Source organism: Vanellus vanellus, assembly GCF_965231255.1.
Source record: "Vanellus vanellus genome assembly, chromosome: 15".
Lineage (NCBI taxonomy): Eukaryota > Metazoa > Chordata > Aves > Charadriiformes > Charadriidae > Vanellus > Vanellus vanellus.
In genome coordinates this window covers 15,063,327-15,088,855 of record NC_138920.1, presented here as the reverse complement: position 1 = coordinate 15,088,855, position 25,529 = coordinate 15,063,327, and the positions used below count along the sequence as shown (strand labels likewise).

Sequence of the window (25,529 nt, the reverse complement as noted above, 5' to 3'; positions counted from 1 at the left end):
TCACTGCAACACGCTTCCCACAGGCATGCAAACGAGGGAAAGGCTCATTTATTAACCGACCGGCGGCTGAGCAGGAGCGCGCGCTGAACGCAAACCCGGAGAAAACTCCCCCGACGCTCCGCTTACGCATTCGCATCCGCAACGGCTTACACAGGAGTGGGACTGCACTCCCCCTCCTTGCCAGGGTAGGAGGTTTCCATTTTTGGGTGGATTTAACATCCCTTTCTCAGGCAGGTACCCCAGGAGAAAGGCTGATGACCTTTCAGATTTGTTGGAGCATCACTGGGAGGCGGATGGCTGTTACTCTGCTCCTCTGTGGGCAGACGCGGGACACAAAGAGGGGTTCAATCCAGCCCAAGGGATGCGATCTGGGTGCTGTTAGCACCTCAGTGTGACGGCAGAGACACCCTGCCGGCGGGGAGGGAGCTGGGCTGGCCCCTCTGCCCCAGCCCCGCAAGGACACGAAGGAGCCCCATCCTGCCGGGAGCTTGGGGGACCCAGCTTGGACATCAGCTCACTCGGCCTCTTTTATTTGTCACCAGAACGACAGGGGAGATCCTCCAACCCCCCCTTACGCTATGCGTCCGGGTGTCACTGACATCTGCTTCTACGGGTTGTCCCGAAAGTAGCCTCCGAAGTGCCACACCGGCCTGTCACTCACAGGCTGTCCCCATCCAAACCGCCCGCTCTGAGCTCCTCGTGAATGCTGGATGTACCGATGCAAATCAAAAGCCGTGCGATGAAGGACAGGAGCTCGACTCTCTTCTGACACTTGACGCCCCGGTCCGCAGCTACAGAGGGGTCGTGGCATCTGCTGACGGACGGAGAAGGTCCCCACCAGCCCGCGATGCCCACTGCTCGCTCAAACAACCGGAGGGAAATAAATTTACTAAAGCCCTATTTACCGATGCCATAAAGTAGGCCAGTGCAGGGAGAAACTAAAAGCTGCATTCTTTAAAAGCATTAAATAATTCATCTGTCTGGCTTCGTCTCACATTCCTACAAACTGCGCATTGAATATTTATAAGGTACGGTTCAGCTGGTGGGTGCTGGTCCTGTTCGCTGTATAAAGCAAAGGAGCTTCACGCCATCCGGGTCGTGCTTGCGGCTTTGCAATGACCATTAATGTCACAGTAACGAGTAAAACTAAGGGGATTTGCAGAATTTATTTGAACCACAGGCTGAAACGTCCCTGCCTGCTGGAGGTAAGGGGCCTTCAGAGCCATCTCGGCGAAGGCTGAGCTTTGGCAGCAGCAAGATGAATTCAGCGCAGACCAGATAAGGACAATTGCCTGATTTCTCTCTATAAATTTCCCCTTCTCGCACCAGATCTGATAACCAGAGACTTGAAACAACCTCAAGAAAGTAAGAAAACATCCCTTGCAATCCCGCTCAGGATGTCCCTTAATGTCTTCTCTGGGTCTCACTTAAAATGGGGTTTTCTCCCCAAGTTGGTCTTTTAAAAAACCCTTGCTGCAAACAAGCCTAGCACAGCCTGCCCTGCAGCCGAACGGACTCCATCCATCCATCCATCCATCCATCCATCCATCCATCCATCCATCCATCCCTCCCTCCCTCCCTCCATCCCTCCATCCCTCGGGGTTGCCCGGGCCTGGGGACGGGACCCCGCTGGTGCCCGCGGCGTGGGCAGGGGGCGCAGGACCCCACAGCTGGGTCAGGCAGCCCCCGCTCCTGGGGTGGCCCAGATTTTGCCGCAAACTTCTATGCCGGGAGTGAGAAACAAATGAATAATCAATGAAAGAAGAAAGAGGAGAGGAAAACAACAACAACAACAACAAGATAACGGAAAGGGAACAGGGGGAAAAGAAAATCCTACATTTTCTGATTGAAGAAGCAGAGCGTGGGCTGTATTTTTATGACCAAACATGACAATAAGACGCCTGGGGAGGCGCTGAAAGCAAAGCGGCAACACCAACGCCGACCTGCACACCGCGTTGGGTGAGGTGACCGCCTTGGAATGAATGAAGCCACGGTCACACAGTGAGTCCTGGCAGGGCCAAATGCCACGAGAAAGAGGGATGCTGTACGTTACATTTGTCACTAGACAGGCATCGATGGGGTAGAAGAAGTAATTTTATCCCTTTGCATGCCAAGGGTGGACTGTGGAAGCAGCGGTGATGTGGGGAGAGCCAGGGCAGCCCCGGGTGCCGCGGGGGCAGTGGGATGCGCTGGTGCTGCTCCTTCCCCTCCCCAGCACACCGCCGCAGCCCTGCCCCGTCTCTCCGTCCCCTCACCTCCCCGGGGCCAGCTCGGGGCTGCTGTAATTTCGGCCCTGCGCTCTCCGGGGCTCTCATCGCCGGGGAGACCTGACGCAGATGCCGCTTGCGGGGCCAGCACTAATGACAGCACTGCCGAGCACGGGAGGCACCGGGGAAGGCGCCAGCTTCTTCGATGAAGCATGGGAACTCGATGGCCACATCCCACATGGACTAAAACCTCCCGTCTCGGTGCCGATGTGGACGCTCAGTCACCGGGCAAGGAACGGTCCTGCCAGCAAGGGATGCAGGCGCTGGCTCATCACAGGGCGAGAGGCTCAAGCATCCCAAAATAGCTCCGCAGCGATGCACAGCTGCTCTGCTTGACCCTGTGGTCCACGGACCTCCGAGAGGATGCAAAAAGAGACTCCGAGAACGCAACCTTTCTGCAAGGAAATGGAATTCAGGGGGTTGGGGTCTACATGGCTCCTGGGAGGCTTTGAAGGATCTGGAGCCCCCTTATGAATAGGGAGTGGACAAAGAAAGCCGAGAGGTACGTCCACAGCGGAGATGGTGTGTTATCCTCTGAGCTCCCACGGAGGGAGGGCGGTGGGGAACAGGAAGACTGACTCTGCTTTAATTTCACCTAATCTACCCAGACAGCGCAGGAAAGGGCTCCAGATAATAATGGATAGCTAGGGAAAGGGAAACAGGCCAATAAATAGTGTAGAGGTTGGGATGAATCTAATTTTTAAAGCTACATATCTAATCAAAGCAAATTATGTCTGCAGCCTGACTCTGGCTAATGTTAATGTGCAATAAGGAACGTTAATTACGTCCCATCTAATGATTTTTACATTAAAGATGCCAATTCTGCTCAGAGCTTTGGCGAAGTCAATACCCTCCCCCCGAGCAGACAGGAGCCGGGTCCGAGGCAACGCACGGCCGGAGCCGGCACCAGCCTCTCCCAGACCCAGGCCGGGACGCAAAGGGCAACGCGCGGTTGTGGACCACTCTCTCCTCCATTGAGCGACGGCACAGAGGAAGCTGTGACACCTCACGTCACCGCACCTCCTCCCCCCCGACCCGTTCCGACGGGCAGCCGGCACCTCCCGCTGCTCCAGCATCCCCCACCCCTATTGCTGAGACCTCTAAGCTCAGCCAAGACTCAGCTGTGCAAATCTGACTGCTGCTAATACTAATAAATCCAAAGTCCTCCAAAGTCTGGCTTTACATCCAAAGGTTATGTTGACTTAAAACACCCGTACAAGCTTCTTATTACAACTTATAAATCCCAGCACTAAATCTGCATATCCAGATTTCATATCCATCGTGCTTCACGTTAGCAATAGAAAAAGAAATGACTGAACTCTCTCTCAAAAAAAAAAAATACTTACAATGACTTGAAACAGGAAAGATTGTCCTTTTCTTTTTTTTTTTTTTTTTTCCCTCAGTAAAAGCTTATGAGGGAATCATCATAAAGCTTTTCAGGTTAATCATCTAATTTGCCTTCCAAAAGAAACCCCCTTGGAATCTACACACCCATTTACATAAGACTTTTAAAAGACCTTTAAATTTATTCCTGAAATACTTGTATTCAAATAACATTCGCTGAGATGCAAAAGCATCGGGCTTCCTCTGATGGAGCACCAATGACTAGCAACTGGATTCCTGGATGCCACGGAGGTGGATACAACACAAGGAGGTGGCACAAGCTTGGAACAAGCCACGTTGCTTGTTACGCGCTTTGCTGGCTTTCCCTGGAAATGGAAACGGGAATTAAAGGTTTGTTTAATTAGAAAGAGCAAAGCTGGGAAGGAAGGAGTATTTCACTACAGGCATTTGAGAGCTGCACAATGGAAAACAACTTAAAACATTTAAAAATTACTTTGGGGATGTAAACAAGGCATTGATAATTGTGCTAAAATAAAACCAAAACGCTTATGGGCAATCCATCTGTAATCCCCGCAATCCATTTGCTGTGGTCTCGGTAAGAGGCTGGCTTTCAGCTGCCTAAAACTTCAGTGTCAATCAAAGGCCATGAAAATGCAGCAATGACAATACACCACGGTGAAGGAACATCCATAGCGGAGAGAAACAGCGATTGTCGAAGGCTTTTTAACCCTCAGAGAGCCTCACGACCAGAACGGGAGTATTTACAGCTCGGTGCAAATCGCCAGTGAATCAGAAGCAGAACCCTGGTAACGCCATGACTTTTCCAGGGGTGAAGGCGCTGCGTATCGCACCCACCCTTAGCCCGGAGCATCCATCACCTTTATCCTCGTGGGCAATCCTGCTGCGATTCGTAACCCAGCTATTCACTTACAAGGCTAAACACGAGCCTAAATGCCTCACTCCGGCTTTCCGCATCCCTCGGTCTCGGCCAAAATCACCTCCCAAGGCGACTTCTGTCACTCGCAGAGCTGTAAATAGGAGCGGGGAGCCCTGCCTTTCGGTCCTGTGCCTCAACAAATGCTCTCCTTTCCAAAAATAGCTCCTGATGGTGTCTCATTCCCCGCAGGTTCGGCCATGCCCAGCCCAGGTCCTGCTCCTCGGAGGAACCCGGAGTCTCCCCGGGCACCCAGCAGGTAGAAAACATTGTTTTTGAGCAACACCCGGGCTGGCCCCAGGCAGGGATCCTCATGGGTTAGACACTTTTTAAATAAATCTTTAGCAAAAGCCTCTCTGGGACAATGTTAATGGCTCCTGTGATGTGCCTCCTCGGCGTGCTGAGATGATGGCTGAACAGCCCCGACAAGAAGCACCCTGTCCCTACAAAGGCATAAAGCGTACTAAGGACGGTGATGTAAAACGGGCGATGGAGCATCTCCAGAGGACCCAAGCAGGGTCCCGGAGGAGGCTGCAGCGTGGCTGCATTAAAAGGTGCTCCAGGAGGCGGGTAATCATACGGGGAAGGAATCAGGCCACAGAGAAGGAGGTCTTCGAGATCCCAAACCACGTCACAGGGGTGGCACCGGGATGGGAAGGAAAATGAGAGGGTTTACGTTCCCGATGAGCCCCATCGCACCACCCGCAAGCCCCCAGGACGCGTTCCCCCCGGCCCCTGTGCACGCAAACCTGCTCTCCTTGCTGCGGGACAGCACCGCGGCAAAAAGCAGGAGGTGGTTTTCCAGCAGGTTGGGTTTTCCGGGGTCTTCCACGGACACGTGGCCGGGAGCGGGATCGCTGCCGGCTGAGCACGGTGCCCCGCTTCTGCGCTTCGGGCCCCCTCACAGCCACGGAAACGTGCCTGCACGTTTACACCCCAGGGATGCAGAGGGGGATGAGATCTCCTTTGCATCGGATTTTGGGAGGAAGGTCATCTTTTGCTTTATGGGCAGGCGAGGAGCACTCACACATCCGCCACAGCAAACCACGGAGAAAGGAATAGGCGTCCATAGCTCTGCTGTACGGGCGCAAGGTCTCTTCCCCTGCCGTCCCTCAGGGAGAAAAAGCGCAGGATATGGGCTCACCTTTATTTTCTCCTTCAACATCCTCCGCTTCTGAAATCAGTTCCCCCTCCAAGAGCTCCTCCGACCTCTCCTTCTTGTTTATAACAGAGCCAGAGAGCAGAAACAGCATCGTCTGCCCCGAGCGTCCAGAGCCAGAACCCCCACCCGAACCCACGAACTGCAGGAATTTGGGCAGAAACGGGTTTCGCGTGGTGTATCTTCGCATGACCTGGTCCAGCAAAGGACCGCGTATCTCCACACTTACGAGCAAGAGTGAGCTTTAGAGCTTTTCTGGATTGAAGCCTCAAAGAACAAAAGCCGACTGGAAATAAGAGGGAACGGAGATCAAGATCTGACCACCTACAGAGGAGGAGGGGTGAAAGGTACGGAACCAGTCGGTTGTTTCCGCAGGCTGGCTCCAACCACGTAACTTACTCGAGGCAGCTCAACTCGGAGTAAAAGCCTTATTAATAATAATCACCGCACGCGAAGTTCCAGCTCAAACGTTCCTCTTTGGCCTCATCTAACACGAATCCCTGGGAAATGCTCGTCTGCGTCTCCTCCTCGCCCCGCGCAGGCCGCCTCAGAGGAGCCAGATGTCTGGAGGAACCCCCAAAACACTCATCAAGCCCGCGCACCTGCCGCGGGAGTCTGTCCCTGCCGCGGGAGTCTGTCCCTGCCGCGATTCAGCGCCGCCGGGCCGAGGTTTTCTTCTAAAAACTCGGCGGGGAGAAAGAGATTCGTGCAGCTGCAGAAAGGGTTCACAGGAGAGACCGCTGAAGACCACGGTGCAATTACGGTGCGCTGGGAGGTAAATGAAGAGTATAAAATATCGGACATTTAAGTAATTCTTAAAACCTCTGCGCAGGCATTTCCTCAGAGCCCGTTCATTGATTTTAATGCGAGGGAAAGTTGCTGTCTCATGCCGTACCCGTATTATTCAGATTGAAATCTGAGCGCTGCACTGTTTCATCCCACGGGGTATTCCCCCAAAAGAGCCTCTGCTTCCTCCCTACCTCTGCGAAATCATCACGAGCGAGTGCAGGAAGGCAAGCCTTCCTGATCTGACCTTTACCTGCATATAAAGATCAACTTATTTCTGTTTCTTAAGTGCAAAGCCTCGCTTTTCTGCAACGCGTCAAGAAAAAATTAAATACATTTAAGAAGCCAAGGGCCACGCTGCACGCTTGGTGCACGCAGGAATCATAAAAAAAAATCCTCTTGCTGAGGTCAAGCTCCTTTGACTGACCTGGGCAAGTCCCTTGACCTGACCTAACTGAGCTCCAAAACCGGGTTAAAAGCAAGATGCCCCTGTAAAACGTAATGCTGCATCTCATCTAAACATTCCTCGAGGGAACGGGATATACAAAAATAGGCTCTGGTCTAATTGCAGATAGGAAGATCGTCTCAAAATGCGCAGGGCTGGTTCCCGCTGCAGACAGGAATAGTAGCTGCTTTTTTCAAAGGTCTGTCCCAGAATCGGCGATTCAGCTGGAGCCTCCAGGTTTCCTGCCCGCGAAGGACGAGCTCCTTTAGCTTCGCTCCCCCGTCTCTGACTTTGCACTGGTTTTATAGCACCAAGAATTCCCGCACCCCCAAAACGAGCATCCTCCCCGAGAGCATCCGCAGGGAGCTGCCGACGCAGCAGCCGCGCGAACCGTCTCAGACCCACGGCGGGCAACGAAACGGCTCAAAAGCCTTCGGCTGACTTTAAAAATCTCACTTTCCCCCTGCCTCAGCCCACGGTTTATGCTTCTGTAAAGGCAGGACCGCAGAGCTGTGCTCTCAGGCTCCCTCCCAGCTAACGGCGAAGGACGGCCGAGATTTCGGGTCCGTCTCCTGCTTCACGCCTCCTGGATAATGAGAAGACAAGAATGCGGCTTCTTGGAGCCAGAGGCTAACGGATAACGCCAAAGCGTAAACTACACAGCATCACCAAAGCACTGCTAATTTCATTTGCTCGTCAGTTTATTTAATTAACTGAGTCTTGGTGGAAAGAAAGGAGTTATTTGCAAACTGCCCGTATCATATGTCTTCGAGCTGGTAGTTTTGCCATCTGTTTCATTTTACTTCTCTTGTCCCAGCCAGTGCCTAGGAAGGAGTTCAGAGCCAAGGAGCAGGAGAGCTGCTTCACAGACTTTTGATTTTAGTCCCCAGAAGAAGATGACCCCCAAGCTGGGTAAAAAAAAAATAAATACATTATATATATATATGCAGAGGAATAACGGGAGTGCTACAACGAGCAGAACCACGTTCCCTCTCGGCAGCTCTCCCCCCCCTCAGATTGGTGCAAATTGGGAATAAAGCCGAGGGGCTGCACCGCCGGGAAGGTGAGCCCAGCCCAGCCGGGTGCCAGCCTGGCGATGCCCACGAGACGCCCGAGCTCGGCACCCAGAGAAACACAGGATTAGGTCCACCAACAAGAAATCCAAGGCCAGTGGCCACTTTCGGACCTCTGCATCCCTTCCCCACGTGGGTAGGGTGGCATGCTCCTCTGTGACAAAGGCGGCACAATACGGCCCTGACGCTTTTCGGATCCGTGAAGCTGCTCCTGTCGGGATGGGAGCGTTTCGGCGGGGAGCCCGGTGGAACTGCTCAGGGCGAAAGGATGCAAAGCAAACCCAGATCTCCAGAGAGCTCGGGCTCAAAAAGGCAGCGCTCTTGAGCCCTTAAAAAATTGCTGAAACAGCCAGTTACGCCGCAGGGAAGGGAGAGCATCAAACCAGCTGCCAGTCAAGCTCTGTTAAACTTCACTAATACAACTATTTTGCGTTTTCCAGGAGCTTCAAAGTCCTTTCCCACCCATCTCCCCTCTCCAGCAGTAAAGTTTCCCGGAGCTGTAGCCAGATTCGCTCCGCAGGAGCGATGGGGAGATGCTCCTGCCACCACCCATGCCGGCCTGTCCTTTGCTCACAGCAGAGAACGGCCAGCTCGTGACACCGATGGGAGCGGGGCGGCCCCACCGGGGCACAGCCTCTCCTCACACCCGACAAATTAATCCCCAGCACCGACGGGCGATTAATCACTTTAGTAGCCCTTGCTTCTTCTCTGGCGTAACTCGAACGCAGCAAATGGGTGGGCAGGTGTGGACGGGTGAGCCCCCGTCCTCCGGAGCCCTTTGAGGGGGAGAGGATGCTCGGAGAGGAGGGGAAAGCCATGGTCCTGCCGGGAGAAATAAAGGCAACCTCAGTTAGAAGGGAACCTCCTTTTTAAAGCCTTTCAGGCTGGGCAGCTTCGGGGGCTTGTTGCAATCAGGGCTGCGAGCTGAAAGCCAGCACGGGCAGAGCAGGGCTTTTTGGCTCGCCTGGATAATGGCAAACAAGGAGGGATCGCCTCATCTATAGCTCCCCAAAATCCTCCATCGGTGGAAGAGGGGAGGAATGATGCGTTTCCCCCCCAAACCGCCGCAGTGCAGCCATTCGCAGGCCAGCACCACACTTTAATTTGATTTAAGGCCCCCCCCACCCAGCCGGTTCCCGAGCCCCGTACCTGCCCCTCGCTGCTGCTCGGCCGGGCACGGGAACCAGTCCCAGCACCGCTCGGGTGCGTGAATGAACCTCTTGGGCTGTCCCAGTTCCCAAGGCAATCCTAGAATGGTTTGGGTTGGAAGGGACCTCAAAGATCACCCTGTCCCACCCCCCCTGCCCCGGGCAGGGACACCTCCCCCCAGCCCAGGTTGCTCCCAGCCCCGTCCAACCCGGCCTTGAACACCTCTGGGGATGGGGCAGCCACAGCTCCTCGGGGCACCCTGCGCCAGGGGCTCACCGCCCGCACGGGGAAACATTTCTTCCTGATATCTGAATCTCCCCTCTTCCAGTTTTAAGCCATTCCCCCTCATCCTATCACTCCATGCCCTTGTAAAAAGTCCCCCTCCAGCTCTCCTGGAGCCCCTTTAGGGACTGGAAGGGGCTCTAAGGTCTCCCCGGAGCCTTCTCTTCTCCAGGCTGAACCCCCCCAACTCTCTCAGCCTGTCCTCCCAGCAGAGGGGCTCCAGCCCTCGTATCATCTTTGTGGCCTCCTCTGGACTCGCTCCATCAGGTCCATGTCCTTCTTATGTTGGGGACTCCAGAGCTGGAGGCAGTACTCCAGGTGGGGTCTCACGAGAGTGGAGTAGAGGGGCAGAATCCCCCCCCTCGCCCTGCTGGCCACACTTCTGATGCAGCCCAGGGTACAGCTGGCCTTCTGGGCTGCCATCGCACACTGCTGGCTCATGATAAGCTTCTCATCAATCAGCACCCCCAGGTCCTCCTCAGGGCTGCTCTCCGGCCATTCTCTGCCCAGCCTGGATTTGTGCTTGGGATTGCCCCCACCCAGCTGTAGGACCTTGCACTTGGCCTTGTTGAACTGCATGAGGGTGGCTTGGGCCCACCTCTCCAGCCTGTCCAGGTCCCTCTGGATGGCATCCCTCTCCTCCAGCGTGTCTACCTCGCCAAACAGCTTGGTATCATCGGCAAACTTGCTGAGGGTGCACTCGACCCACACTGTCCGTGTCACCAACAAAGATGTTGAACAGCACCGGTCCCAGTACCGACCCCTGAGGAACACTCCTCACTGCTCTCCACTTGGACACATGATCACGAGGCTCATGCGATGGCCCTCTCCGCCTGCCTCGCTGTCCCTACCTTTTATTTGGACCTTTTGGCCAATTTTCATCAAATCTGCCGGCGATGGGCAGCAAGGAGGAGGAGAGCGCCCTGGGTTTGCCCCTCGGAGGCGGCTGCCGGGTGAGCTCGGTGGGACCAGCACACGCCAGTGAGCCTGGGAGAGCCACCAGCTCGCAGAAACCAGCTCCCCCGCTCAGCAAATGACAGGTTTGTTCCCTCTCCTTACTTCCCTGCGCCAGTAAACACAACAATAAATAGCAAGCTGCAGGAGGCAGATGATTGTGTGGTGAAAGGTGGAAAACATCTAAAAATGATTTAAAGCAGGGAGGGGAAAAGGAAGAGAGGGCTGCGGATCCTGTTCTCCGAGGAGGAGGAGCTGTTTGGCTGGTGACAGGCAGCCGAGGCAGGGAAGGTTTTCCTGCCCAGCCTGCGGCTCCTCGCTCCGGGCGATGCTCGGGTCCTCCGTGCGGGTCCCTCTCTGCGAAGGTGCCCGGTCCCAGCGCTGCCGCGGCACCCCACCAGCCCCGGGACGGGCTGGGAGCAAGGCCAGCACCGCAGGGGCCAGACCCAGGGTCTTTTAAAAGCTGGTAAGTAACAGGGACGCAGGGCATGGACGCATTAAAGCTGAAGAGAGATTAACTAGCTGCCATTTCAACACGCCGGTAAATCAAAGTCGATGGAAGCCATATGCTCTGCTGGGAAGCATCCATCTCGTTGCCAGGGAAACATCCTTCCCGTTTAAAATGGCAGGCAAAGGCTCGCAAAAAACCTGCTTTTAACCTCCTTTTCTCAGGCGCCATCAAAGTGCCCCGGCAGCTCCCCCAGCCCCGCGGCGCTGTGCCGCACTGCTGCCCGGCAGAGCTGTCACAGCTCAACTCAGGAGCTGGAGAAGGGGACCGTGCCTCTGCCAGCGGGTCCCAGGAAATCACACCCAGGCTGACAGCACTGGGACCCTGCTCCCAATTTCCAGCTCGTTCTCAAGCCAGTTGCCACGGTTTATTCTCTGGGGGGGGAAAAAAAAAAAAAAAAAAAAAAAAAAAAAAAAGAGGGATCCCCTGCCTGGGTCACATCAAGAGGAGGTGCTCAGGGATGCTGCAGGTGAGTGGGACGGGCAGTGCCCAGCGGTGGGGCGAGAGGCTTCTAGAGCAAGAGAATAAATAACCAACAGCGGGACCACAGCCTGGGTTACCGCTGCTCAAATCCAGCCTCTTGCCAAAGCAGCAGGTACCGCCTGATGCCTCCTGACCTTGGAAATTACGGCAACGTGCAGGCAGGGCTTCAGGCTGGCCGGACTAACGATAAAGCCGCCACGGCGCTCAGCAGCTGGCTCCCGGAGCCTGCAGCCGGCCTCGGCTCTCCTTCTCCGCATCTCCACCTTCTTGGTGCTCCCTCGAAGCCGAACGCACCGTCACGGCCCAAAACCGCGGCCGGGTGGGTTTGCCGGGGTCTCTGCCGGCTGCAGGAGGAGGGGGCGATGGGGCGGTGGGAAGGGGCACCCCCAGAGCACAATCGGTAACCCAACATCCTGGAAGTCACAGCAGCAAACGCTCTGCAGCCTATTAATGCCAATGAATGCGCAGGTGATTTTGGTTTAGACAGAAGAGACAGAGCAGCGACCATGGGGGTACGGGGACAGAAAACTGGACATCGTCTTGCAAAGATATTACTTCTCTGTGTTTACTTCCAACCTCAGCCTCTCATGATTTTTTTTTTTTTTTTTTTTGTTACTCTTCTCATTTATTGTAAATCCCACAAGCAGATGCAGCCAACTCTTGTTGTAAGTACGGAAACAGAATATTTTCTATTCTGATAAGTAGCTGTGCTCTAACAACCTTTATAATGGAGCTCAGAGACAATAGTTAATAATTCAAAGCCTGGGAAGGCCTGACGGGACAAGGATACACGCTGAAATCTCCTTGTCTGTATGGGAAACGGTTATTGCTGCTGGAGGAGGAGGAGCCTAAGGTTACAGCACGGGGAGGGGGACGCTGGGTCATGCTGCAGCCATCCCGCGTCGCCGAATTCCTCCCTGCCTCAGCTCCCAAACGGGAAAACGGGGGGAATGACTCCCCCCAGCACACGGGGGCACAGCTGAGGTTAAGCCCACGCGTAGCTCAAGACGTGCCCGTGCCCCTCGGCCACCAATAAATCCTTCTCGAGTAGAATAAAGCCTTGGCACAAAAGCACTGCAAAGCGCACCAGTAACCAAAGCTCGCACGGACCGGCGCCAACAGCAGCATCTTCAGTGACAGCACAAAGCCAGCCGGGAGCACACAAGAGCAACGTCCTCCAGCAGATGACACCGGGGCATGCCCAGCACCGCGGCCAAGGCGTTAGTCCTCCCCTATATGACACCTCAAGGCAGTTGCTACGGTCCTAAACCCCTTTCCCGGCCGCTAACTTGGCTCTTCAGCCAGGTGGCAGAAGCCGGCACGGAGCCCGCCAGCAGCCGCCGCAGCGTGACGTCTCCATCAGGACATCCTGCTCCTGCCAGAGCCGGCAAGGAGTCACCTTCACTTGGTGGCATCGTAGCAAGAGCTCCCCGGCCACTCGTCGGCCGGCTCCGAGATACGCTCGGGCTGTCTGGGAATTATGTCACCAGGCCCCGTAAATACCAAACGGCCCTTTTATGATCCTGCCCGCTCCTTCCTACCTCCTTCTTGGCTCGGAGCCTCGCGAGCGGTCTGCGCTGCGCGTCGAGGACACCGACAGTGATAAAAAGCAATGAATGGATAATAGCCAGGTAGTATTTTGAGTTACAGCATCATCAGCCTGCTGCTGAAGCGAAGCAGGAGCGGCTCTCCGTCCTGGTTGTGTAACTCAGCCTCGCAGGACCTTCCCCGTAATTACAGGGCCTTTCCCTGCAGTCCCACGAGGGCCACGTGCTGCATCCACCAAAGGATGCTCAGAGGTTAGCTTCCTCTCCAGCACAATTATTTTCAGTCTTCCCCAGAAACAGCAAAGCACGAGAGGAAGCAGGAGAGGAAAAAAAGAAAAAGAAAAAATAATAAAAAAAAAAAAAAGGTTTAATCAATCTTCATTTAATTTCTGCTGCACTTTTAGCGAGTGAAAAATAAGCAAGCTGCCCCATCGGGTCTGTGCCACCTCCCCGGGCTGCTCCGCCGGCCCCGGTGTGTCACACACGGGGTGCACATCCCAGCAGCCCGCGGCAGCCGGCAGGGGATGCCGGCGCAGGGTCTGGCTTGGCTCCGGCCACTCTTCCCGACTCCCTCCCACGGGGACGCGGCTGCAGGGTAGATGGCCCTCCCCGGCCACAGGTGGGGGCCGGCAATCCATTAGCTTCATGAATTTCTCCGGGGGTTTTAAATAGCCATCTGCTCCCACGTGGAGAAGGGCCAAAAGAGCAAGGCCAGGTGGGTCTGGAGCTTTTTTGGAGGTTCGGCCCCTCTCTCCGCAGGGAGCTGGGGCTTGGGCAGGCGCTCTACGCCCAGCACACTCCCGCGGCGGCTCATGTGCTCCGCAGAGTGTTTGCAAAGGGCGGTAACAACGGCAAATTCGATGGAGGTGCTCCTCAGGCGCCCAGGTTGTTGCATACGGATGGGTCAAGCCCAGGACACCCCGGCAACGTCAAGCCCTCTCTACTAGCAGGTCTCCCAGATTTGGCTATTCCAAAGCACAGGGTGGAGACCTGAGGTTGGGATATGTCTCACCTACTTGTAGATGTCTCCATCCCCACCTCCCAGCAGAAACAGTGGGACAGAGACATCTTTACTTACCCAGGCACTTTCATTACCTTTCCCTGTACTCGCAACCTCCAATCGCTCCCCCCCGTACTAAGACAGGTTAATCCATCGCCAGCTTAAAGCCAAATTCGGACCTACAGCGTGTTATTTATCCCAGGCTCAGACGGAAGACCTACTGATTCACAGCCGCAGCCTCAGCAGCTCGCGCTGTGCCATTTAGCACGACTCGAGATGCTCCCGCCACCCCCAAACACGCATCGGGGGGAGCGCGGGCTCAGGGCCTGGAGGGGCACCTCAGAGGAGGTTTCAAATTATATCCGATTTCTGTTGCGGAAAAGAAAAACAGCAGCAGCAGCAAAAGGTCAATGCAGAAATTCTTCCTACCCCTCATTAGCTGGTAGAGTAAGAGAGAAGCTGCTAAATAAGGATAGCATTAAAACCATCTAGAAGTTAAAGGGGAAAATGCGGAAAAGAAGCAAAACTCACTGCAAAATTCTGTGACTGCATGTCATGCCTGACAAATTACAGAGAGCTGAGAAATTTCTCCTTTGTTCTAGGTCTCTTTCCTTGCTTATAGAAATAGCCATAACTAAGAAAAAGGCAACCACAGCCGCGTGCATCCAGTAGCCAAAAGGACCAAACCACGAGGTCACGTTAACAAAGTTTCTTTAGTGCTGATGCGGATTAAATGCAGCGGTCCCTCAGGCTATGGAGACAGAGCCTTCCTGAAGCGGCAGCAATTTAGTTCAAGATGTAACAGCATGAGGACTTGTCCCTCTGGCTCAGGGTGATGCTTAATTGGGTGTGAAGTCAGCTTTTGGATGAACGTTGCCATTAGCACGCCGGCGTCTTTACAGCTCTCCGGAGAGCTGCTACGTGAGGGGGTCTCCTCGCAGCCCCAAACTCCCACGCAGCGAGGCAGCTTTCCCCGAGGCCACCAAGCAAACATGGGATGTGTCTGAAAAGGGCCATCCCAGGAGACAAAACGCAGTGAAATTCACAGAATCACCGAATCTCCTAGATTGGAAAAGACCTGTAAGACCATCTAGTCCAATCCTTGACCTAACACCGCCAAGCCCACCACTAAACCATGTCCCTGAGCACTGTATCTACTCGACCCTTAAACACCTCCAGGGATGGGGACTCCACCGCTGCCCTGGGTAACGCGTTCCAAAATTCCTCCGAACCTGGCAGCTCCGGCACTGGCAATGTCTCAGAGGAGCCCGTCTGCATTTGCCCATGGCACCTCCAGTCCCTGCTCTGATACCAACAGGGATGGAGCCACTTGGAAATATCTCATCTCTCCGAAGTAAGAAAAATCCCACCGACCGAAAACCCATTTGCATCAGCAAATCAACCCCAGGGGAGGAGAGGAGAGGAATCACGCTTCCCCCTCGGTCACGAGCCGCTCTAGAGCAAGACTTGCTCCTGGACGTGGACAGGCAGTACGCCGTCCCAGCAGCTACACCGCCCCGAGATGGACAAAAGCCCCATGCAAACTCCTACCCGTGCTCCAAACAGCCACGTTCCTTCAGCCAGGAGAGACGGGATCAGCAGCACGAGTCTTCCCAACGATGGAGCCAGTTTGAGGGTTGGTTTCGCTGCTCATTCAAGCCTGGAGTCTTTATATAGAGTCAGGGCAGGATCCAAAAGCGGAAGAGAGACACCCACTCCCAGGGAGTGTAACACACACACGGGAATAAATAGCTCCCTGCCTGAGGAGATGACTCAGGAATCTCACTAGTCCTTAAAGCACAAATCAGTGCTAATAAACCCTAGAGAAGCTGGAGGAAGGCCCGGCGAGAGGTTAACTGGACAAGACGTGGTGTTTCCAGCCTTGCCAGGCACAGAGGAAGAGGAAGGGTGAATAACCACAGAACTAAACCGACGTCCAACACTGCAGCAGTGGCCACGGCAGCCCGAGCCCTTCCTGCAGTCTGCCTGCTTCAGGAGCAACGGGCAGCCCTGGTTGCCGGGGAGGGGGGGGGGGGTTTCACCGCCCCTCCTGGAGGCACTCGGGCTTAACCGCTATAGGGCTTGAGGCAGCAGGAGCAACACGGCCTCGCTCCCTGTTTGTCCAGCTATAATATACAGATATTTGTATTGAACTCCTTTGCTCTCGAGTGAAAGATGGAGTGCTCTTACATCCCTTATCACACTCTTCGGATCGGGTAACGAACCTCCGAGCAAGCGTAAACTCAATTAATGGCCACTTCGAGACTCTGAGTTGTGCGAAAGCCCATAAACACGCAGGAGGAAAAGTCTCCCAGTGCCGTCATTTCGCTGCCACGTATAACGCTCGAACAGCGAGAAAGCTGATAAGCCCAATCCGCAGCCCTCCGCGCGCTGCATCTGTAGCGAACAGCAAGATGACAGCGAACTGCCCCAGGACGGGGCATCCGTGGCCCGGGGAAGATGTGCCTTCACTCTCCCAGCCCAAAGTCGACTCTGCTGAGCTCCTCAGACGACGGGATTTCCCTCTGAGACAAACCGGCCCACGCCTCTGGCAGTCTGCTCTGGCCAAAACCAACCCCACCTTCTTGTGCCAACCCAAGGAGCACAGACAGAAACCAAGTCACCGGTTCAAAAGCAAGTAAGAAGCCGGGCAAATAGCATTAAAAAGAAAAGTGGAGCAAAGATAACCTTTACCAGCCGTCCCCCGGCAACTACTTTATGCCTTTCAGCTGTCTTGTCTACTCAATACAGTAAGTCCTTAGAGCAGGGAATGGCTCTTTTTGGCTTGGAGTACAGAACAGAAGCTGGTAGACTTCTGTTTCCATTAGGGGTGCTTGCACACTGCTGTAATATTAATGGAGTATTGTTTTCCCCTCGGTATTCGTTTTAACTACTATTTGACTGAAGTTTTTCTTTTTCTTTTCTGCCGCATATTAGTTTTTCCAACCGTATCGAACCACAGTTGCACCAACACAGCAGGTACCCAGCCACGACCTGCTGCATTCGCACGAGATGGAGAAGAGGTGTACCTGAGTCACCTCCGAGTCAGGATTTCTGCTAGCTTGCTTTCCCCCCCCCAACCCCCACCCCCCAGGGCATCATAACAACTTCATAGAGAGTGCCAGCCTGTCTGTGGAAGCTGCGTTAGGACTGCCCCTCCTGCTGCGCTCTCCCGTCGCAGCGTGCCACAGCGGCTCAGCCATCGCCCCAGCCGGACTTTGCTTCGACAGTGTCACCTCCCCGGGGTTGGCAGAGCTCTAAACGAGACAGCAGGGCTTCCAGGAGGCAGATCAGGGTTTGTTTACAAATGAGGCATTTGTGAATCCCTGGGAAAGACCCTCCGGAAGGCAAAATCTCTGCCTCTTTCAGTCTTGTCCTAAAGGGACCAGGTGCCACCCACGAGGGACTGTCGGGATCCTCAGATGGAGAGCGGTCACCTCCTAACCCAAGCAGGGGCAGTCGTTCCCTCTGACCTTGGCTGTCCTCTGGTTTCTTTGCCCTGTCCCACCCCCCTGGGGGAGGATTTAAAAATTAGGATCTCTGAATGAATACTGACCACTGGGCACTCTCCTCCGGGAGCCTAAACACAACTGTAGCTGCTTTACGAACATTAATCAGTATTAATAAGGCCTGATTATCTTCTGATTTCCCCTGGGTCTTGGGTTGCAGGTCCATGACTTGATCAGGGTTTGCTACAAAGGTTCCTTTCTCAAAACCGTTTCTCAAACATGGCTCTCGGATCCCGGTCATCCCGTTCCAATGCGATCAGCCCATCTCTTGCCTTGACCTTACGGGGCAGAGTGTCCACAGGGGAGTTCTGGCTCTGAGCTTCACCTTTCCTACAGGCTGTGGCAGGAGGTGGGAGATGCCTCAACTCCCTCCCGTTTTCAGTGTGAAGTTGTGCCGGGCTCTGCCTTCCCTCCTTGTCGTCTGGGCTAATCCCACCCAGCTCTCACCCAGGCTCCCTCTGCCATCAACAGAGAGAAAAGGGCATTCCAGAAGGCAGACCTGCCCTCCTGCGACCTGCACTGAGGCTCCTATGGGATTCCTGCGAGGAACCCAGCAGGTATCTGAGCATCACCCAACCTGAGCTGAACGCCCGCTCCACCTGCAGCATCTGGGCACTGTGCGTGCCGAAATAAATCAAGTGACCGCTCAGTCACAGGGCTCGCGCAGACGAGGCTGTTGCTGCACCCAGCAGTCCCGGTGACCCTGGTGTAGCTCTAAATCACCTCCCTACAGCAGCAAGAGCGAGAGGCAGGAAGATCTTGCGGGTTTTCTGCCGCCCATGCCTTGGAAAAGGCTGCCCTTTGCCACCCAAGCCACTCAAAAAAAGTCACCGGATGGATGCTTACTGACACCAGAGCTTTCCACACATCAAAAAAGCACGTTAAGAGGCTGCAGTGATACTAAAGACAGATCAGAGAGAGATCTGGAGGAATGCTCCAGTCTCCCTCTTTTATCGGCAGTTAGGCAGCCAAGATGCCCCAAGGCTGTAATAAAGCAGCTCTCGCCGGCCCAGCCAGCGAGCGGTGCGAGATACTCCCCAGCAAACAACACTAGATGTAATTAATTCAGTGCTTTAGAATAAATGCACATGACACATCCCCCCCCCCCCAAAAAAAAAACAACAAACACCTTCAATGTAAGTGTCATAGAAGGAGTAAGTGTCATAGGAGTAAGCGTCATCCTTACCCAGGATAAGGCCAGGAGAACCGCGGGGGCAGCTGAGGTCACCCACGGCTTCAGTGAGCTGGCAGCTAAGTTCAAGTATCACACAACTTGTTCTTACTGGAGAAAAATGACATTTTTCTTTTAACCTGGGTGGGCGGGCACAGCCACCGAGGGATCACATTGAAATACCCACTCCTGTAGTCCCGGTGGGGCCATCTTTTGCCATAGGTGAGTGTCAGAGGAGCCCGAGTGGTTTCGGCTTGCGACCCAATTAGGAGCCATTTAAACGATATGGTGGTAAAGGACCCAACGGCACCAGTGAAACCACCGTGCCCAGTGCCCTTCTGCACTACCTGCTTTTGCCGGCATGTGCTCACTCGTCACACCACCTTGCAACACAGCTCCATCAATGTCTAAATACATTGATGAAACTCAGTTCAGACCACCACGATAATCTGGTTTTGAAATGTGGTTCTTTTTTGGCCATCGGGAGCTAAAAGCCATTGCGTTACTCCGCAGCAATGTGTATCTCGGCGCTGGAGACCTCCTCTCTCGTTGATGCATTGGGAACTGGGGACATTTCCCACCAGCACAGACAGGCTGACCTTTGCCTGAGGAGCACAGCATAGACATAGTTTAATCCTTTGTAGGAATCACTCTCCATCTTTCTCAGCTCTCCTGTATCTCCTCTCCAGGAGAGATTACATAGCAGAAAAAGGGACGGGCGCATCTCCCTGCCACCACAATTTAAAGAGGAATCTGTCCCTCAAGAACCGATTGAGAAACCAGCTAAGCGTTTCAGCAACCTTAAAAAGGATTATGCAGGGCTAAGTGTTTGCTGCTTAAATCCCAGATGCCAAATACCAAATTTATGTGGTTTTTTTGTTTTGTTTTGTTTTTTTTTTTTTTATCCTGGTAAACCCCACTGATGCCTAACTGATAAGCAAACCCTCTACCCTGCTCGCCCTGCCCCACCAAACAAATCGCACAGTGTCTCACCCTGCTGATGTCCCCTCCCTCTGCTGCAATGCAAAAAAGAAAAAAAAAAATAAAAAAAACAAACAAAAAATCTGATTTTTGCTAACTGCATCTCTTTAAGCAATGCCCATCTTCCCTTCAGTATGGGAGTTGGGGCTTGCTTTTTGGGTTATTCCCTCTTATGACGAATTGAGCCATAGGAAGACTCATCTGGAAAGAAAGGAGGTCATCCAGAGGATGGGCTTGTTTTTCATTTCCTTAATGTCAGCGTGGGGCGAATGTGACGACTGGAACGTGACACATTAAAGCGACTGAAATCAGGTTGCTCCCACCAAGCTCTGACTAAGCAGCTGGAGAGGAGCTCGTGAGGCATCACATCGTGGAGGTCTCCCTCGTCCCCAGGACAGACACACAGGCACGGCTGAGGGCATCGGCGCTGGAGGTCAAAGCCCAGCGGGTCCATTCAACTCAGCGCTTATGGGAGACCTCTGTCGGCACCTTCATCCCACAGACTCAACTAGGAGGTGGGGAGGAGATCTCAAGAGGTCTGTTCACATCACTGGTGGATGGGCTGAGTTTGGTGGCATCATACCTCCCAGCAATATCCCTCTCTGTGGGCGAGGGCTTGCCACGAACCACCACCCCTCGGTGCCTGGGGATGGATAGATGAGACTGTCAAAGGAAATTTACCCCTAATTAGCAAATGCCATAAAACGAGCATAAAAAAAATGTAAGTGGAAAACAAAACGAAACATGAGAGCTGCCTAAAAACCCAACCCAGGCAGCAGAAAAACGGCTGGGGCTTCCCAGAGCCGTTCAAGCTGATGCAAAAGGTCATCTGGGAATGGATCTGTATGAACCAACCATGTTTTCATCAGTCCCTGAGGAGGGGAGGGAGTCGCAGAAGAGGCCACCTCTGCACCAAGAAAGGCTGGACCTTCAGGGCAGCAACTGCATCAACTCTCCGTCCTCCCACCGCGCCAGCCGTGGCCATGCCAGGATGCGGGCAGCGCAGAGAGGAGACCTGCTGGAGAGAGAGGTGGCTTCTGGCTGGGTTAAAAGGGAAGAACAAATGGGATGGGGCTGGCGCAAGGAAATTTTAATAGAATTAGACGGGGAGGAAATGTTCGTCCTTATTATAATTTAAGTCCCTGCACTTGCTTAATTAACTGAATGTATGGTGCACAGTATGCGGATAAAAAATGCACCCAAACTATTTTTAACGCAGTTAGAAAGACGCATTAAGGTTGTAAATTCAAAGTAGGAAACGCAAGAATTACGGTGGCCCTGGGCACACAGCTTTAAAAGTCTCGGACTACGGGCTGTTTTCCTGCTACTGCCCCAAATCCAACCCCTCCCCGCCCCCCCCCCCCCCCCCCCCCCCCCGCTCAGGGACCGAACAGGAGCCGCTCACCCGGGGGATCCCCAAACGTCCCTCCAGATGCATCGGGCTCCGGGAGAGCCCCCTGCAAGTACCTGGCACAGAACACAGCAATCCCGCCTGAAATAAGACGGCAGGCAGGGGCAAAAAAGCACTTTTGAGGATCACAGCCCTTCAAACAGCACCACTGAGCACAGGGCGGGTTACGGTAACCGCGGTAAAAGGACTAGAAGAAAAAACAAAATATTTAAATTATTAAAAAGGAATGAAAAAGGGGCATTTTGGAAGCCAAATGCCTCCCTGTGCGGGGAACGCATCCCTCAAAAAGCCTGCCCTGCTATTTAGGCGCAGCTCAACTTTTCGAGTTTCAGCTCAACCTTGAACAGAATGAGGCCACGTGCTGCACCGCCGCGGCTCTGTCAAAAAGGGAAAAAAAAAAAGGGAGGGGGGGAATGACGACGGGGACGGAGGAGGGGGAATAGAAAAGAAAGATGCTGAGAAAAGCCCTGGGAGAAGATGAGAGACAGGGCAGGCTCAGACCTCTGGAAGGCAAAGTCCACCTCCGGCCATGCTGAAAAGTGGGACCCATCAGGCTCAGCTGTCCATGGGGCCGCGCAAAATATATATATATATATTATATATAATCTGTATACACACACAGCCACCCCGAGCAGGTCACCCAGTTGTGTCGCTGTAAGATGAGTTAGTAAGTATAAAAATGAATCACAACGCGGAAATATAAAACAGCGCTTTTGCTCACAGAGGCAACGGGGCTTTTACCGAGACAACATCTGAGATGGGACCACACTAAGGAGTTTGGAGTGGGAGTTGCTCCGAATTTCCCTGGTTTCTTAAGCGTGAAATGGTGCAAAAGGGAATGAGCGATGACTGGAGGAAGAGGTGGGGAAAGGAATCAGATGGATCGGATCTAGGATGCAGCGCTGGAGATAAAATGCAACTCGCACGGGCATCTCAAGGCGCTCCATCAGTCACCTGGTGCAATGCCAGCCCGGGAGACGGCCCTCTGCAGACAGGCATTTGTCACCGGTACTTACACAGAGGGACCTCTCTTATTTATTAAGACATGCCCGTGCTGGAAGAGTCTCTACCATTTGGATCCTGGCGTCTGGGCGCGGGGAGGCTGCCCGGGCAGCACAGCAGCCCCACACCTAAAAATGCAGTGGGGTCTATAAGCTAAACTCCAACCTTGCAGGGTGACGGACTCATTCGCCCTGGAAATAGGTCCTAAATCTTCACGCAAGAGAGCCCCTGCGAGTAGCGGGAGCAGAGAAACAGGGATGCTGGTAGATGGGGTCCAGGATGGAGGGGCAGAGCGGTGCGCAGCCCACGACGGTGGCAGGATGGGGCTCCCCCATCCACAGACTCCTTCGGGACTCCCACTCCTGCAGTATGAAGGCTAAAGGTGTTTTTGTGCCCAAGGCTTTGGTATAAAATGGGGGTTGGGGGCGGAGGAGATGGCATGACCCCAATAACGTAGGTAGGGCACTGCACCAGCCATGGGGACACCGGGGGTGGCTTTCCCTCTCCCGTACAAACTTTATGACCTTGAGCCAGTCTCTTCATCCTCCCATATCTTTGAATAAGCAGCCACTAAGCTTTTCATCTGCCCTGTCTGTCTGGATTACAGACTTCTAGTCACAGAACCGCAGGAAACCCTCTCTCTGCCCCGTTCAAACACACACAGATCTGGCACGGGCCGTGCCAGGCTCACCCGGGCAGCGAAGGGCGATAACTGGTGCGTGGGCTTATCCTGGTGACTTTGTACAATGCTTACCGTATCCTTCAGCTCTTTAAATAATATATTAGCAAACCACGAGGGCTAAACCTATGATATGTATAGTTCAGAAGACTGGATTCCATATAACTTCCCGATAGACGGTAAAAAAAATTAATTATATCACTGATGCTTCACAGACATTGGCGCAATTACCACCTCAGCCCTGAATTCAGCCTCCATTTCCCGACGGGTGCGTGAGCGGAGGGGTCAGAGGATGGTTTTGCAGTGGTTACATCTCCTGCCTGCTGGGGCAGCTGCCCCAAGGTGATCCAGGGAGGCCACTCAGCTGCCAGCACATCCCGGGCCAGCGGTTCCTAATGGGAGAGCACGGCTCCGCGTGGTGTCACGGCAGGTACGAGTGGAGTCACGAGCCCAGGAGAAATGCGGCTGTTTGGGCTGAGGGAGGGGGAGGCACCTGGGGGGATGCGGCTCCATGGTGAGAGCCAAGGGCCACCCCAGCCTGGCACCCAGCGCCTGGCACCAGGGACGGGGCATTCCCCCAGCAGGAGTTCCATTTGGGACATCCCCGCTCCTGCCCCCTGAGGATCACTGGCTGCCCAAGCAAATGCCACCGCAGAGAGCAAACGGGTCAGAAGTTAAGACAGAGCAACTGAAGAAGCCAAAGATGCTTATAAAGCCCTCGCAGCCAGGGCTACCCTGGCCATTTGGCTTTCAGCCCCTTCCACCTCTGTCATTGTCACCCCAGTGTCCCCAGCCTGGGGTGTCACCTGTATTTAACAGCATACAGAGCACGTTGCCCACAGCATCCCCCCATCCTCGGCGCACACACAGGCAAGCACCTGGCTCGCAACGCGAACGCTCGGCCCCTCCATGCGATTCTGGAGGATTTCTGCGACACAAACCATCTACAACTCCAGAGGATGGCCCTGAGCATGGAGGATGCTCAGGAGTCCCAGCGCTGGACTTCACACTGCTCATCACAGCCACAACTGAGCTCTGCAGATGCTCCCTCTTCTCTTCTCCCATTTCCCTGGGGGGGGGGGACGAGCTCCCCGCGAGGACCCCAACCCGCTGCAGTTCATGGCAAAGCTCCCCCCCTTCCACCCAGCCAGCGTTTCACCGCCCGGACTCACCAACACCTCCCTGGAAAGCCTCAATGTACAAAATGGCTGAGGACCAGAAAGCACATCTCGACACCTTAGCTGAGAATAGCACAGCAGCAAAAGGAAGGGGGAAAAAAAAATCCAAAACCACAAAAGGCCCAAAAAAATCCTCTTGCCGGGGCTGAGAGAGGCCCTAGTCATGATGAAAACCATGCAAACAGAAAACCCATTGGCCCCAAGGGAACGAGCACCCAAGCCTGAGCCCAGGCCTGCAGAAGAGCCTGGTGGGACCGTGGAAAGTCCCAGAGGGAAGGGAGTTGCAGTAAGACAGCGATTTATCTGGACCCTCCCTTTGCAATCCTCTAAACAAGGGGAAGTCATCCGCGCTCCCTATGCAGCAATGCCTTCAGCTGTGGGCATCCTTCTGCCAAACGGTGGGTCAGATGTGGCCATTTCTGGCTCAAAAAAAAAAAAAAAAAAAAAAAAAAAGGGGGGGAAGGGGGGGTGGCAGAAGGGAAATGTGCACCCTGGGACTGCTCCTTTGTTTACCGCTCCATCGCTGTGCAGTCAGGAAGCCCCAGACACTGATTAGCATTTCTTTCTAGACTCATCTTCAATTCAGCCACTTCCCACAGGGGGAACAAGAAATACCTCCAGAACCCACCGCGGAGCCACAAAACCAACCCCGGTTCCCCCTTCCCCAAACCCTTCGCAGCCAAAGATGGGGCCGGGGGAGAAGGAGCGCAGGGCGGGGGGGGGGGGAGGGGGGGGGAGGAGGGAAGGAGAGACAGTGCCTGAGCAGAGCTTTTTTGTTCCTCTGCTCACAGCATTGCTATGGTGATTTCAAGCAAGACGGAGGAGCGGTCCCTACCCATCACTCCCGCTGCTCCAGCCCCCCGCACCGACCGCATGAGCGGCCCCTTCCCCCGCAAGCGGGAGCGGGCGGAGGTGGGGGGGGGGGGGGGGGGGGGGGGGGACACGACACACACAGGGGACCGGTGCATTGCACCTCCTCGGGGAGCCACCCCCCAGCTCTGCAGGGACAGCTTCTCCCTTACCCCGTCCCCGGGCACATCGTTCCCGGGCACCGTACCGCCCTGCACCGGGGCGAGGGATGCAGCGGCGGCCCGGCTGCTCCCGGAGGAGGAGGATGGGGGGGTGGGGGTCAGCCTCCGCTACCCCACCAGCACCACCACCCCCCCGGGGTCTCCCCAACCAGCCCTGGCACCCGGCACCGCCTCCCTGCACCCGCTTTGCAGCTGGAGCATCCTTCGGCATGCATTTTGGGGGATGCGGGGGGTGGGGGGGGGATGGAGGGAGGGAGGGAGGGGGCTGACAAGGGCAGATCCGGACCAGGGTGGGGGGGGGTCTCTCCCATGGGGTTTGCCTCCCCCCCCTTCTACTCACACGTATGCGTGGTAAATGAAAGCCCAGCCCCGCGGTCTCTCCAGCACGTTGTAGAGGAAATTCTGCAGTTTGCGGTAAAAGGCATTCCTTTTGGGGGGCTTCCCGCTGCCGGAGACTCCGGAGCGGGGTTTGCTGAGGATACTGCCCCGTTTGGTGCTTTCGGAACCGGCGATGAGGAGCGCCCCGTCCCGGCTGGAGTCCGGGGCTCCCGGGTCCAACCCCACGAAGCCCACCTTGAGCTTCTTCTCGGCGGCGGGCCCCGGGTAGACGCCTCCGTTGCGGGATTTCTGCACCAT

General features: G+C 54.7%; 1 protein-coding gene across 4 annotated transcripts in view; it reads right to left on the bottom strand.

The window, feature by feature from the left end:
• KCNQ2 (potassium voltage-gated channel subfamily Q member 2) overlaps positions 1-25,529 on the bottom strand; it is a gene marked incomplete at both ends in the record, with an annotated part of 70,698 nt that extends 45,169 nt beyond the window's left edge. For all 4 annotated transcript variants that reach the window (XM_082491341.1, XM_082491343.1, XM_082491340.1 and 1 more), the window contains one exon: positions 25,234-25,529. In XM_082491341.1, the coding sequence (XP_082347467.1) occupies positions 25,234-25,529 (296 nt within the window). The remainder of the gene's footprint in view (positions 1-25,233) is intronic.